Consider the following 15,814-nt stretch of genomic DNA (forward strand, 5'->3'; position numbering starts at 1 on the left):
GATTTTTAATGCTATCCACAATATCTACATGACCATACAGATTGTTGTTTTTGTCATCCTGTAAAGAAATTATAACATTACTACCACCTCTCATTTGTTCCACCCGAAGAAAGTATTTCGTATTCTTTTCCCCTTCCTCAATCCATTTTTGTCTTGATCGTATTTGTGCTCCCCTGGCCTTATGTAGTTGATATATTTCTAATTCTTTCTTTTTGGATTCAAACTGTTTAAGCAATGTAAGGTCCTGGGGGGTTTTCACTACTTGATCATTTAATTTCAAAAGTTCTTCCGTTATTAGATTTTCCCTTAGTTTGTGTGCTCTGCACTTTCTAATACAATAGTCAATTGTATGTCACTTTATCATGACTTTCAAAAGTTCCCATCTTATGGTTTTATCTGTTTCATCTAAAGTCCGTTCTAAATATTCGTCTATTCATTTCTCCATTGAGTTAACGTACTCTTTTTCTTTTAGTAATGAATTATTAAATTTCCAGTATGAAGGCCCCCTTTTAAATTTTTCAGTTCGAACAGTAGTTATGACTGCTTTATGATCCGTACCATATACAAATGTGTGTTTAGAGTCTATAACAAAGGGAAATAACTCAGTATTACAAAATATGTAGTCCAGCCGCCGTACTGTAAAGGGTGTAGGCCTGGACCAGGTGAAATCCTTTTCTTCACCGTGCACACCCCGCCAGGTATCAACGATCTGACAGTTGGCGATCCAGTCCCTGAATTTTTGTGAGGACATGTCGTCGTGTTTCTCTCCTGTCACAATATCAAGGGTATTGTTATGAACAACATTGAAATCTCCACATATGATCGTGTGGTCTGCCTTTTCATCTTTAAGAACAGAGTAGAGCTTATCAATGAAATCCAATTTATCATTTTTAACTACTGGACCATATATATTAATTGCTACGTATGAAACATCATCTATACTGAAAGACAACCCAAGTATTCTCTCAGTTTTTATACATAATTCCACTGTTTTATACTTAAAGTGTTTATTAAATAATATAATTTGCCCTTTGCTTTTGTTTGTCCCTTCACTATAAAAGAAATCTCCAGACCATTCTAAACTCCACTCATGTGCAGTTGTATTGGTGACATAAGTCTCTTGCAAACAAATTATGTCATACTGTGTACATTTACGGAATATCGCTCTTCTTTTTAGTTTTTTGTTGAGGCCCCGACAATTAAGGGAGGCAATTTTTATAGACATCCAAAACAGTCAGACGCAAAACCAAACTCAAAGTCCTTTTACCAGTCCAAGTCGTTACCAATGGCTACCGAAACGTGTACACACCACTCACGCACCGACCTCTTCGTGCTCACACGTTTCGGTAGTCACTGGCTCCTCATAATCAAAATAATCTACCGTGTCTTGCCTTCTTCTCGTGCCACTCACCTCCTGTTTTCGAGATTTCACGCTCGGTGACCGAGCTGGCTCGTCGCTCACCTGTCTTTTATGTCTCCTCGTCTTGACACTTGGAGACCTTGTGTCCTGGCTTCGGGGTGAGCGTACTATGGGGTGTGGGAGCGGTCAGGCTGCTGGAAAAAAGAGTCCATATTTGTTTGTCTTACGGCATGCAGGGTGTGTGTCTCTGCCTGTGTCTCCGCCTGTGTGTCAGCGTTAGCCTCACGGATTGTCGCTTGAACATTTTTGTCGGGGGCGGGCTGATCTCCACCGGCTGTATTGGTCCCATCGTCTCTTTTTTTTTTCTTTCTGGCCGTAATGATACAACGTTGGCCTCCAGTGTCCAACCTGAAAATCTTTGGGGAGAGGGTGAGGAGGGACATTAATGTAGACAAAACGTCTACCAGATTTAAACAAGGTCAACTTTCCCTCGTTGTCCCTATAACATTCTTCATAAAACTTTGAAAGAATGGCCACTCCCTCTAGTTTCTTAAACTCTTTTTTCTATTTCATCATTGGACACTGACAACGGTATGTTACCAATGATGACTTTCACTGTGGGGGAGTCCTTGGTTCCTTTCGTCACTGTCGGGCTGGCGCTGAGGATAGCGACAAACATTTTGTTTATTATGATGCCCTTAATAATTAGTTGGTTTCTTGCCTGAACCGTAGCAGGGTATATCCTCCACAGTCCATAGAGCTTTTGAGCTCCGATAATACTTCCCTCGCCGGCAACTTGCTCACAGGCTTTACATACTTGGTAGCCTGTGACAGAGCGGTCAATGTGCTCTGCAAAGAAAAAACAGGCTGGGACAGATTCACTGTTATTTTTTGCCATCATGTTCACTGAGCAGTAGACGGTTATTCCTAAAAAGAATGATTAAAACAAGAAAACTGCAATACCAGGATACAGAAGAACGAGTAAGAGTGAGACAGGGAGTGAAAAAACACAGCGCGATAGCCGGGCGAGAAGGAATAGAAAAAACAACAATGAAACCGTGCTCGAAGCAAAGTGCACTGAGAAGAAAAATTTATGCAGACAGTAGAAAAGACAGTATACAGTGCACAAATTACAACAAAAATATCAAAACTTACTTGAGTATACCAATGATACCTCTTACCACCACTTACAACCACTTTTATCCACTGAAATCCGTAACAAAATCACCAATAACACAGGAGCTAAGAAACAGCGACTGACCTCAGCCGCCCTCAGTCGCTGACACCTAGTATGTGTAGCCTGTATCTCTTTATCTCTTGTGATACTTGAGAACTCTTTCCTGATTCCTACATGGTGCGAACATTCCACGACGTTATCCGGAGAGACTTGTTCGACGGAGAAGGTCCTTTCGCTTTGTCCGCTGTCCTTCATGGGTCCTGCTAATGCAGAAGCTCCTCCATCTCCCAAGATCGAAAAATAAAAAGCCGTGTTAGTCTGTGTTTCTGTAACTGACTGTTTTTACTGGGTTGGGTAGTTGGCCCTCCTCAAACTTGCTATTTCGGGAGACCAGACCTATGCCTCTCACGACACGCAATACCACGGTAGTGTTATTCTTTGCTCAGGGGCGAACCGCTTGATTGGACACAATTAATTTTGTTGAGTCCTGACAGCTTGGTTCATTTAGTACACATTTCATGATTTAGGATTTGGTAGAATAGAAAAGAAGACGAAATTCCCTTTAAATTGACACCAATTTCAAACGTATACGGTGATATTTAATTAAATGAATGGCAGTTCGACTTTGGAATGTTCCATTGCTGTCCGAGGCAAAGTACCGAACAAACATTTGCAGTCAAAGATTTGACTAATATCTTAAAAGCAACATTTTTTTTAAATTGCTAGGGAAAAACCCCCATTTAAATGCATATTTTAAAGAACTTTGAAAATTAATTCTCGGACATGTAAACCAAAGACCAAAAAAAGGAATTATTTTTAGACGTAACAATACTGTTGTTGGCAACTTCGGCTGCCTGAGGTACCTTGCAGATTGAACCGCCAAAACGAGTAACAATTGTCTCTCTTTTTATTTATTTAGTAGAGGGTTTTACGGCGCTCGCAACTGCATAAGGTTATATCAACGCCAAGGGGTGGGTGACAACAGAGAAGTCTTTACAGGGAATCAGACTTACTCTGCTCACCTCTCTAGCTTCAACAGCACAAGGTCTGCTTCGACTATCAAGGCACCCCGGAAGTAGCAGGTCACAAGAGTGTGACAAACATACAAAAAAGTAGAGGGAAATGACAATAGTAAGGATTAGGAAAGAAAAAGCAGCAGTTCCCTGTTGTAGATCAGGCAAAGTTATGATCGTGACATGATGAATCAGCCCATTTACAATTCTGCTGTGCTTGAACGAGAAATGTCCCCCCTTTGGGAATGGCCAAAAGACACTGCAGTCAGTGGCACTGCCCCGGGGGGTAATTGTCTCTCTCCTATCATGTCTGGTAAGGATTAAATACACCTCTATCAGCTACGGTTATTCAAGAGGAAGGTTATCTCCTGTAAGAGAAAGATAATGTTAGTTTTGTTGGAGTTTTTTTTCTTTTGGTAAGTGTTTTACGGCGCTTGAAACTGTATACGGTCATATGAGCGCGCATGACACATAAAACATCTTTAGTTGGTAGAAAATTTTGAATTTTGCCGGGATGGCGGCCGAAGCCTACTCTTATCGATTTGGGACCACCAAAGGATCTTTAACGTGCGCAACTTACACAAGGGACCTCCGAGATTTGTCACCCTTGTCCTAGAAGGCTAGGTGCAGACCTTTCCTGACAGAAGATCAGGGGTGTAGCTGAAATGCAGCAGTATGAAAGAGCCAAGGAGTAGCAGTAGAAATACTGCAGAACGAGACGGGAGCCCAGAGGAGGGGACAAAGGAGGTGATGTGGTGGAGGCAGAGAGAGAGAGAGAGAGAGAGAGAGAGAGAGAGAGAGAGAGAGATGAAAGCAGACAACAAAACATTATTTAAAGAGAAGGAAAGAATGTGAAAGGGGAATTTTTTAGAGAAAAAAATGTTCCGTCGCTATCCGGATTCGAACCCGGGACCTATTGAATGAGCGGCAAACACCTTAACCTCTAGTCCACGAGAGCCTCCTGTTTCAGTTTCGGAGATAATAACTTAATTTTAAACGTTTTGGTACCAAACCTTCAGCTGCATATCCATATTATTATTTTAAGCGTTTTGACACTTTACCAAAATGTTGAATGTGATTGACAAGGGAAGTCTAGTTTATGATGCCATTTCTTAAAGATTAACCCCCACACACATGCCAAACTGTTCAAACAAAGAGTCTAGTACACAAATAAAAAAATAAATTGAAAATTTCGAAATTGTGTTTATTTAGGAAGGTACAAATGTGGCCAACACAGAACCAGACGCCCTAAATGAATTATTCTTCCCTGATGACCAAAGCCTGGCACACAGAGATGAACACCACACCACCAGATTAAACGAAGAATGTAACAACTATGACATGAAGATCAACATCAACCATACAGAGACAATGGAAGTAAGCAGAAAGCCAGGACCACTCAGGATACACATAAAAAGCAACTTTCCCAGACAGGTCGAAAAATTTAAGTATCTCGGAAGTATATTCATAGAGGATGGGCGGCTGAACAGATATTGAATGTTGACGCCCCGTAAATTAAGACTATCAGTATCACACAAGCAAGCACTCATACTATCACAGCACAACGATGATGATAGATATGCATAAATATAACACACACAAACACACATATACACACACAAACACACACACACGCACACACACACACACACACACACACACACACACACACACACACACACACACACACACACTGCATCCTCAGTATCTAAACATGAAGCAGAACAACATAAATTATAATAATCGGATTAATTAATTTTTGTTTCTCGTGCTCGTCATTATTTGATTTAGCAAGGAAGCATCAGCATATGCAGTGCCCGATACTAAAGTCATGTTTAAATATTTGAAGAAAGTGTTTTACGGAACTTGCAACACAATTAGATCAGAGGGTGACCGAGAAAGACCTGGATAGATGGAGTGAGGGAAACACTAACAACTCATGGCATCCCTCTGACCCAAGCTCTCCGGCTGGTGGCAGAGCTACGTGTCTTTCTCCCCGCGACCACCAAAAGGGTATAAGCGGCAGATAAAAGTAAAGCAACATAATTAGATCATATGATTTTCGGAGACTAGAGGTGTTACAAGAAACTAACAAACACAAAAAGAAGGGGAAATGAGAATCAACGATGTTTGGTCAGCTACTCACATAATACTTAAATGAGACCAAAAGATGACTAACGAAACTTAAAAAATTAACATAAATTTGTGAAGTTTAGGAGACAGGTACAAAACGCTATTTTACACAAATCATCCACTACTCTTTTTTTGTTTTAAACTTCTGAAAAATATTTTTTTTAATATATACATTATTTAAAACCAATTTGTGGACAAAAGGGGTGAATCAAAAGTATAAAAAGCACAATTAATTTCGGGTTCTTTTAAATGCCATTTCCTATACATTTGAAATACAAAATAGAGCAAGGAGGAGGAGGAGGAGACAAAATGATTGGGAAACTTCATTTCCTTAACTCAAAATTTAAAACAGAATCCCAAAATGTAGCCTGTAAAATGTTCAGTTTCAATAGTGACTTTTTGCTGTGTTTCAAAGTTGACAGGACAGGCCGTAATCCAGAAGACTTGTTTTTTCCCAGTTGTACAACGGCTTTCGAGGTGTCCCTGAGCTTCCATCTCATTCAGAAAACAAACACTCCATTTAGCAATCAGACGAGGACTGAAAAAGCAGAGAAGAAAAAATGCTCAGATATTCCGGAAATTCTCGTATTCAACACATCAAAAGGTCTATGCTTAAATATCATTCAAAAGTATCTGTACAGCAGCACAGGATATGGAAACAATGTTTCTAAAAAATATAGGCCTCGACGATTAGTTTTCGAGACATACAATGTGTTTTTAAGTTTCCGAACTGTATCGCTTGTTTTCGCTACCCTTTAATTGAAGGGCATATCGTCGTGGCATGGGGCAGAAAGGTTTTGATTGACTTATTTATTTTCTAGAAAACAGAGCTTGTGAAGCAGACACAGCCAAAGAATGAAGAAAATAAATAAAGACGATCAAATCCTGAAATTGACATTAGCCAAACAAACCAAACGTGTTCTGTTTCTGAAAACTTCTTCGTAAAAAGAAAAGGGTTTGAAGATCGCAAGCGAAGCCATGAGAAGGTTAAATCAACCAACCGTAATGATTGGCAGATAAGCACACCACTCTAGGAAAAACACAGGCGCTGCTATCTGCGGCGAGTTGTGGCGTGTGTGATCATTCCAAGCTGCGTACTATTATTGCGTCACTTTTCTCTCTTTACCAAGCTATAACTTCTCTCTATCCCTTGGTTGGTCAAGATGGTAAAGATCATCATGAGTTTATGATGGACGAACAATTAGACCTATTATTATTATTATTATTATTATTATTATTATTATTATTATTATTATTATTATCGTTATTATTATTCTATTGTTATTATTGTTATTTTTGTTATTATTATCCTTATTATTATCATTATTATAATTATTATTAATATTATTATTATTATTATTATTATTGTTGTTGGTGGTGGTGGTGGTAGTGGTGGTGGTGGTGGTGGTGTTGTTGTTGTTGTTGCTGTTATTATTATTATTATTATTATTATTAGTAGTAGTAGTAGTAGTAGTAGTAGTAGTAGTAGTAGTAGTAGTAGTGGTAGTAGTTAGTAGTAGTAGTAGTAGTAGTAGTGGTGGTGGTGGTGGTGGTGGTAGTGGTAGTAGTAGTAGTAGTAGTCAGGGGCGGACTGGCCTATGGGCATTTGGGCAATGCCCCCTGGGCCGGTGCCGAAAGGACAAAGTGGGCCGGTTCTGAAAGGACAAAGTGGGCCGCTTGGTTTTAAAAAATTGTCTTCAGATTGCTGTGTTTATAAGACCAGTGGATCTACTCCTTTTTCTTCCTTTGTAGGGCTTAATGGATAAGTGGTAATGGATACGTCAAACCACAAAAGAAGAAAAGGGGGTGCGGAGAAGGAACGTGATCGAAAGAAAAACAAACTGTCTGAAAGTGCATCAGAATGCCGAAATATTTTGCATCTGCTCAAAAGCGCCGATGCAAAGGGACCTGAAATCGGTGAAAATGTGGCCGAAGGCAGTATACTGGCACTTGCAGCTGGACCTTCAGCAGTTGAAACAACGGATTTTGACCAGGTGGATGAAGGTAATGGATTGGCAGCTGCTGCTGATCTATCAGCAGGTGAAGCAACTGAACTTGACGAGGTGGACAAAAGCGGTGAATTAATTAGTTGCTGGACCATCATCGGGTGAAATGAGAGATATTAAACCAACAAGTGAAAGAGAAGCTTTGCCCCTGGCTAGAGCAGAACAGACTGCACATATTGAACTTGAAGATTTCAGGACTGACTACTTTAAGAAACCATGTACAGAAGAAGAAAGGTTGTTGTTTTGGAATCATCATCCATGTCAGAAGACATATAATTGAGTGGTGCAAGGATGTTTTATTCATGAAGACAGATGGTGGCAGTCTTACAACAAACACTCCCATGCACTTCACTGTTATGCCTGCTTGGTGTTTTCTGCCACTTCAGACACACCCGTATTTCTTGAGGGGATAAAAGACTGGCGGCGCGCATATTCTCGAATGGAACCGCATGAACTTTCGTCTTTGCATCTGCACTGCTCAACAGCATACCTGGTTGATAAAAAACAATCAAGCATTTCTCAGGTGTTGGCGAAGGACTACAGTGATGAAGTCAGAAAAAAACGGCAAGTGATGAACCGAGTTGTGGATGTAGTTAAACTCATAGGCAAGAGGGGACTAAGCTACAGAGGAAGTACGGAAGAGGCAGCCTACACAAAGCAGAAATTGACCACGGTATTTTCCTGGAAATTGTTGAGTTGCTACGCAAATATGATTCATGCACAGGTGATCACCTCTCTCGCGTAGTCCATAGCAGCAAGACAAAAAATGAGAAGGCAAACAGTTCCAAAGGCAGAGGCTCATTTGTTACTTTTTTGTCCAAAACTACTGTGAATTCTATCATCACGGTTATTCGGGATAAGATCCGTTACTTCATTTCGGAAGAAATAACAGACATGTTTGCTGCGGAAATTGACACAACGCAGGGCATAATAACTCAGGGTCAGTGCTCCATTGTCGTTCGGTATGTGGATAAAACTGGCAACATCCAAGAAAGACTGGTGAGCATTGTGAAGTGTGAAGAAACTGCCGGCGAAGCTTTTGTGCAGATTGTTTCGGAAGTTATGCAAAGGTTGAATCTTGACCTCAAACAATGAGTTGGGAACGCAAATGACTGTGCAGCAAACATTCAGGGACACTATAGAGGTTTCAGTACTCTGCTTTAAAACAAAGCTCCAATGCAGATCCATGTTTGGTGCCACGCTCATGTATTGAATCTTGTTGTTTCGGAGGCCACAAGTGCTGTAGTGAACAGTGCATGGCTATTTACATTGATGGACGACACTGCGGTGTTCTTTCGAGAGTCTTGTCAGTGGATGTACATCTGGAGCAGGCACTCGACAACTATGAAGCGTTTGTGAATCATTGGTGAGACCAGATGCTGGTCAAAAGATGCTGCCTTAAGGAAGGTGTTTGGTTCTTTCAACAATCCATCCGAAGCTCTGTTTGTTGAAGTGATCACCAGCCTCAACGCTATAAGTGTTGCTGACAACACCCAAGCAGTCGTAAAAGCTAAAATAAGAGGATACATTGATGCTCTACTCAAGTTTGAAACAGTTCTCACAGCGCAAGTGTATCTGCAAATATTTTCACGCACTATAGCCCTTTCTAAGTATCTGCAAACCGTGCAATTGGACCTTTTGACGGAATGCAAGATGGTGGCGGAGTTGCTGTCAAACATGCCGGCCCACAGAACGGACTTCGAAGCTTTTAAAAATGCAGCTGCAAAGTTTGTTCAGTGGCTGAATGATGCACAGGAGGAGAGCGGGTCAGATTCGTTCGTGGAAGAGTCGCTTCCCTTGAAACGGCAAAGACGACGCAGACGAATGGATGCTGAATTGTGTACCGACGAAGCTACATCAACAGCTGACCCCATTAAGAAATATCGTATTGAAGTTGAAGTGTACAATCGAATTGTAGACACCCTTGTTAACAGCATTGAACAAAGATTTAAAGGATCTGCAGCGCCAAGATTGTTTGCTGACCTGTCCCTTGTTCATCCAAGAAACTTTGGTGAAGTCCTATCAGAGGCTATGGAAGAGCTGCAAAAGTATTTACTGAGATTTGACGTTAGCGTCACCGCAGAAGGATTGCAAACAGAATTGCAAAGCCTTGGAGAACGATGGAAAGACCTGAAGCAGTCAGTTGAAGACCACTATGAGGTGAAACAGCGATATTGACTGTGAATCAGAACTGAGCAGACACAATGTTTCAAGTTCCACTGTTACATGTATCTCATGCAAAGCTTGCCCTCCCTGCTATTACAAGGTGCTACTCAAGTTGGACCTCTTCACCGCTGCTTACAAAGACATTGGGGTTGCTTACAAGCCACTACTAACCCTGCCTATGTCGCAGGTTGCATGCGAACGGTCGTTTTCTGCCCTGAACAAAATCAAAATCCGTCTCCAAAACACGATGACACCTGAACATCTTGAGGCATTTATGCTGATGTCAGTGGAAAAGGAGATCTTGACCAAACAGAACAAAAAAGACATCATTGTTGCTGTGGCCGTCAAAAGCAAAGAACTTCGCAGACATCAACTCTCTTAGGTATGCTCTGGGCTGAGTTCTTGTGCTAATGTTGTTTTGATTTGGTTGTACGACATGTATGATATAATATATTAAAAGCTGCTTATCACACACACACACACACACACACACACACACACACACACACACACACATACACACACACACACATACACACACACATACACACACACATACACACACACATTAATACAACATGGGTGTTTTCGTCCGTTTCTGTGCTCTAACTAGTAACATATAATAATAGTATGGAGGCTTAGAAACATGTCAGCTTTGCGTGTTTTACTGGGCTTTAGTGGGCCGGTATGGATGACAAATGCCAGGGCCGGTTTTAAGACCCAGTCCGCCCCTGGTAGTAGTAGTAGTAGTAGTAGTAGTAGTAGTAGTAGTAGTAGTAGTAGTAGTGTAGTAGTAGTAGTAGTAGTTGTTGTTGTTGTTGTATTGTCATTATTATACTCGCAATTTTCCCCTTTTCAGGTAAGTTCTCAGCTATTGCCTTTAAACCGGCAAGGAAGAGTGGGGAGAACTGGGACGCAGATACACTGGAACAAAATGTACCGTGTCGTGTTGAATATACTACTTATCACCATACATTTTGATTGTTGTTACCTACCTTCAATTTTCTATTTCCTTTTTCAAGTTCCAAAGACCACCCAGTTTTCCAAAGTTTTCTTTTTTCAAGACCAGTTTCTGTCTCTCTGCATCCAATATGTTGTTTTATATTCACTTTATAAGATAATCATTTTGGACGGGCAGAGTACTATAATTTTATAAAGCAAACACAGAATCGGAATGGAGGAGAATTGGGACACAGTTTCCCGCTTTACCCCACTGGCGTCTCCGTTTTCTTGTGGAAAAGAGATCAACTCATTCAGTGCAAAATTATCACATCGGGATGGAACGTGGTGCAATAGAAAAATGATTTGGTAGGTTAACAGTCCATAATAATATATTAACCTCTATGTGGTTCTAGATTTCTAACACAACTTTCTGGGGGGGGGGGTTGTTGTTTGGGGGGGGGGGGTTGGTAGAAATGCCTCGGATCTGCAGACGAAAACCCGTAGATAGATTTACCTACATCTCATATGAATTTGAAAAGCATGTGGGGGTTGTCCAGAATGGTAAAACTGTTCAAGAAGCATCAGCAGACTTCGGTGTATCAAAAGCGACACTTGGTCGTTGTGTGTAGAAAGTGAAAGTCTGGGCTCATGCAAGGCTTCAGTCGAGCTACCAGGAAAAAGAAAAGGTTTTCTTGAAGCACAAGAATGGACTCTCGCCGACTAACTAAAACATGATCAACATTTTATGGTTTCACAACATACCAGTCTGGTACGTAAGCCCATGATATGGCAATATAGAACAATGTGGACGTTTCAGAGCTTTGGAATGACGACACAGAGACTGGTGAAGAGCAGTTATTCCACTTTTTGCCAATGCACCCTCTGCGCACTCAAGAGGCGACTTTTAACAAAAAAATCGTCGGTTTTCAACCAAAAGAATCTAGCTAGGTCTTTCCGAATTCTTGTAGTAGTGGCAGCTACCAAAGTATCAGCATTTACGGTATACAACTTATATAAATCTGGATGCAATACTGTGTATACCCCCCCCCCCCAATCCAAGTGATCGCACACTCAAAGGGTAGAAACGGGTTTGGAAGATCACCTCACAAGAGCGTGGTGAATTGGTCATCATTTAAAAAATTGTTAATAATAATAGTAGATAGCATCTGTATAGCGCAAATCCCCGCTCAGCAGCAAGCTCTATGCGCTTCACAATATATCCTACTACCCCAGCAGACCTGAGAGCATTCTGAAACAACCTCAACTTCCTGAGACGCATACAGTGCAAGCGACCATTTATAGGTGCTAAAACACGAACATACTGATAAGATCTTTTGCTGTCTATGGCCGGGTACCCATTTCCATCTGGATGAAATGAGGAAAATTAGTGTAAAGTGCCTTTCCCAGGGACACAACGTCGGGCCCGCAAGCTCGATTCCACGAACCCTCAACCTCTCGATTACGAGTCCGGTAGCCTACCACGAGGTCACCGACGCCACTTGTGACGTTTCTGCAAATGGATCTTTTCTGCAGCCTGTCTTCATGTTCTCTAGCAGAAATTTTGAAGGATATATGGTGAATGGAGCTGCTGAAGGGTTTTTAGTGTCGAGAAATGGGTAGATGAACTCAAACATTTCCCCCAAAGTAAAGGGGCACTCCATTTATCTTGCTTGTCCTAGACCGAAGAAGAGTTGGGAGGATAACATCAAGGAATGGACAGGCCTAGAACTCAAAGACACGCTCACGAAAGCTGAAGACCGGAAGGATTGGAGGAAGCTGGTGGCCAAATCTTCAAAAGCGCCCCGATGGACATCCAGTCTACGGGATAGGTGAAGGAGAAGCAATGAGAATCCATCGGTTTTAATAAATTGATAATCACCAGAGTCATTTGTCAATGCTTTCTCTTGAACTTGCCAAAAAGAACGTTGTGCTTTCTATCACTCTATCATCCCATCCAATAAATTAAACACAACTATTTGATAGGACTTTCTTCGGTCCCATGATAACACATTTCAGTTCAATTGCTAACACCTCCAAGCTCCATGCTCTAAAATCCAGGAATGAACATTACCATTTACAATATGGCTTATGGGACGAGCAATGCATAGACTAGAGCAACCACTCCTAAAAGCATTGTCTGGCTTCGGCATCTGACTGAACTGATATTTGAAAACCACGATTTTTGCCGTCAGCTGTAACTGATCAATTACTGCAATATCATCAAGACACATGACTTGATCTCCTACCACCCCAACCTCAGCTCCTTAGACCTGTGAAGCTATATCCCACTTCACCCCAATCACCATCCCAATTTACCTACCACTGTCCCAGTTCACCGCGTGCATATATCATGTTTGAAACCATGTATAATTCGGCTGTTAATGAAAATAAATGCTTAAGCTTTACATAGTGTGTTATTGTCCTTTGGATGTTGTTTCATGTGTAACTCATATCTGAGTTTTTCAAATGAATGAGAACAGTCAAAATTTGTGACAAGCCAAATGGTGTCGCAGTTCTCCCATTTAGAGAACTGGGGCAGCGACTTTGCTGTTTTGTTTTTTAATTTACCACGCGCCAAGTTTTTTTTTAATTGAGCTGGGGCCCTGATAATAAATTAGGGGGTGGTGAGGTTGGGAGAGATGCATGTAGGTGGTAACCTAATTTCTTATAGGCTGGCATTATACCTCCGAGTCCCTTCTAATCTGGATGTTTGCAGAGGTAGGCGCTAGTTCATGACCTCCTAGGTACCTTCGCCTTCTGTCGTGGTCTGTTCCATCCGCATCTGTGAAAACAAGACAACTTTCTTTAACAGATGATCATTGAGGGAATTGGAAAGCTATTCAAACAGTCGTAAGAAAAAGAAAATAAGAGGAAAGCGAATAGTCTTTCACTGTATAGAGTATCCGTTTCCAAGAACGATTTTTTACATTTGTGAAGCATCGAGGTGAAATAAGGCGCTCATCAAAATAATGAAAGCATATAACCATGTATTTTTCTGCCCGTCGGGCGAAGTTTTTTTTTTCAAAAAGTAAGTTTCTTTCTTTTTTGGGGGGATGACCTTTATGTCCATTTAAAAACACATTTCTGTGTAGATTTGACTGAAAAATGTTGATGAAAGACTCAAAAATTATAAAAGTGCAGAATCCCCACCTACTTCAAAAGCAAGCATCAGAACTTCTATTCAAGATAAACGGATATGTTTTCAAGAAAAGCAAAGCAAACGAACAAACTTTAAGATGATACCAATTACGCCATGTGCCCCAAAATTGGCAAGCGCCTGATTCCACCGTGTCGTTCAATTTTAGTCGAAAAGAAGTATAACACTAGTAGTTTCTGCAACCAACTGCCCAATCGAAAGAGACAACGTTTTAATTACAGTTTACGAGAACATAATGATACAGACAAGCCAATATAGTTTTATTCACCCATAGGCCTGTACAGAAAGGTATAAGATATAAGTACCGAACTTACCTTTCCCAATTTCCGGTCTCTGGTTCTGTTTCCGGCATACCAATTCCTTGAGACGGTTCCGGTTCTGATAGGCTCCTATTCCAAGGATGAATACAATCAAGCTGACGTTGACGGTGACGAGTATCCAAATATCAAATCTGTCTCCTGGATTTTGTCCACAAGATCGATTGCTTTGGCTCTCAGTCAAATTCCTTAGAAAGACAGCTTGTTCGGAAGTCAAATTCCTTATATGCTCTAGTAAGACAGCTTGTCCGGAAATTAGAATGTCATTTGCCAGGGTCAAATATCTTATCTGCTCTTGTAAGGCAGCTATTTCTGCATGCAGCTGCCCAGTCGCAAGAGGTGTTTCCTGGATGCTGGTCGTGCTGCTTTCTGAGATAGAAACATGTGGAGAGAAGGACGCTCACGTGACTTTAAATAGAAATAAAATTGTGGAAATTCACTAGACCAGGTTCCAGTTTGTCTAACCATACCGCCAAAGACTGGACCTCAATTATTTCATAAGTGGGTTGAAAAGGGTATACGCTAAATTATTTACTCTGAGTATACTTTTTTATGCCGGTGATTGTTTTTCTTATAGATGTAATTGTAGATGTTTTACGCCCCAATCGACACAATTTGACCATTTACGAAGCGGGCTGCTTCGACCTTGCCTGTCAGGGCCATCCCACGCTGAGAGAGATACAATATTCAGAAGACAAACGGAGTTACGGTATAGCTCGATATAACCCTCCCCACACGGAAACTGAACTTACTTCTTCGGTATGCGACGACAAAGTGCCTAACCGCTACATCGTATACACCGGTGTTGTTAGTTATTTCAACATTGGGTGGGCAGGCAACAATCCCGATATCCGCATACTGATACTTAAGGGGGGGGGGGGGGGTTGCACCCCCAGAGTCTCGATTCGGCTCAAAATTATGGAATTTGAGTTGTAGACCTTCTTAGCTTCCTCAGCCTCTCCTACAACTATTTCATCGCATTAGAGCCCCCAAAAACCTGATTTCTTCCCATACTGGACATGTTTGTCACCACCATTTCCTCATAAAGTCAATATTTTATTTTTCTATATCAGCCGTTTTCTGAAAACGCGATTTTTCTCTATACTTTTAAAAATAACTCCACCATTTTTGTATTCTATCTTCATGAAATTTTCACAGAAGGAAGAGAAGATGTAATACTAAAATCTCTGGAGTGTGGATTTTCACGGATTTTTTTGCCAATTTGAATACTTCCTCAAGAAAAAATTCATTAAACAATTCGTTTAGGAACAAAAAAAACCAGACAAATTTTAAGATCTAATGTTTGTTAAAAAGAATGAAAAAAAAACCAATTAATTTCCATAAGCAATAAGTGCGGTATTCATTACGTAAGACATGTCAACGAAATCTAATATGGCCACCGTATCCTCAAAAACGAAACTTTTTCTCAAATTTGATTGCGGATTATAAGACTCCTTACTATGCTTGTTATATGTGTGAAATATCGTAAAATGTAGCCCACTAATAAGCGAGATAGCCTTCAGGTGTAGCCGACCCCCCCCCC

The 15,814-nt window shown here is 40.9% G+C and overlaps 1 protein-coding gene across 1 annotated transcript; it reads right to left on the reverse strand.

Moving 5' to 3' along the window:
* Positions 1-4,733: 4,733 nt before the first annotated feature.
* On the reverse strand, positions 4,734-14,640 carry LOC106011020 (the record flags this gene model as incomplete). The annotated part of the gene is given in 3 exon segments (XM_013079147.2): positions 4,734-6,221; positions 13,482-13,579; positions 14,269-14,640. Coding segments are annotated over 3 exon segments (488 nt in total), but the record flags the coding sequence as incomplete, so codon positions are not given.
* Between the last annotated feature and the right edge of the window lie 1,174 nt (positions 14,641-15,814).

Source organism: Aplysia californica, unplaced genomic scaffold (assembly GCF_000002075.1).
Source record: "Aplysia californica isolate F4 #8 unplaced genomic scaffold, AplCal3.0 scaffold00003, whole genome shotgun sequence".
NCBI classification, from domain to species: domain Eukaryota; kingdom Metazoa; phylum Mollusca; class Gastropoda; order Aplysiida; family Aplysiidae; genus Aplysia; species Aplysia californica.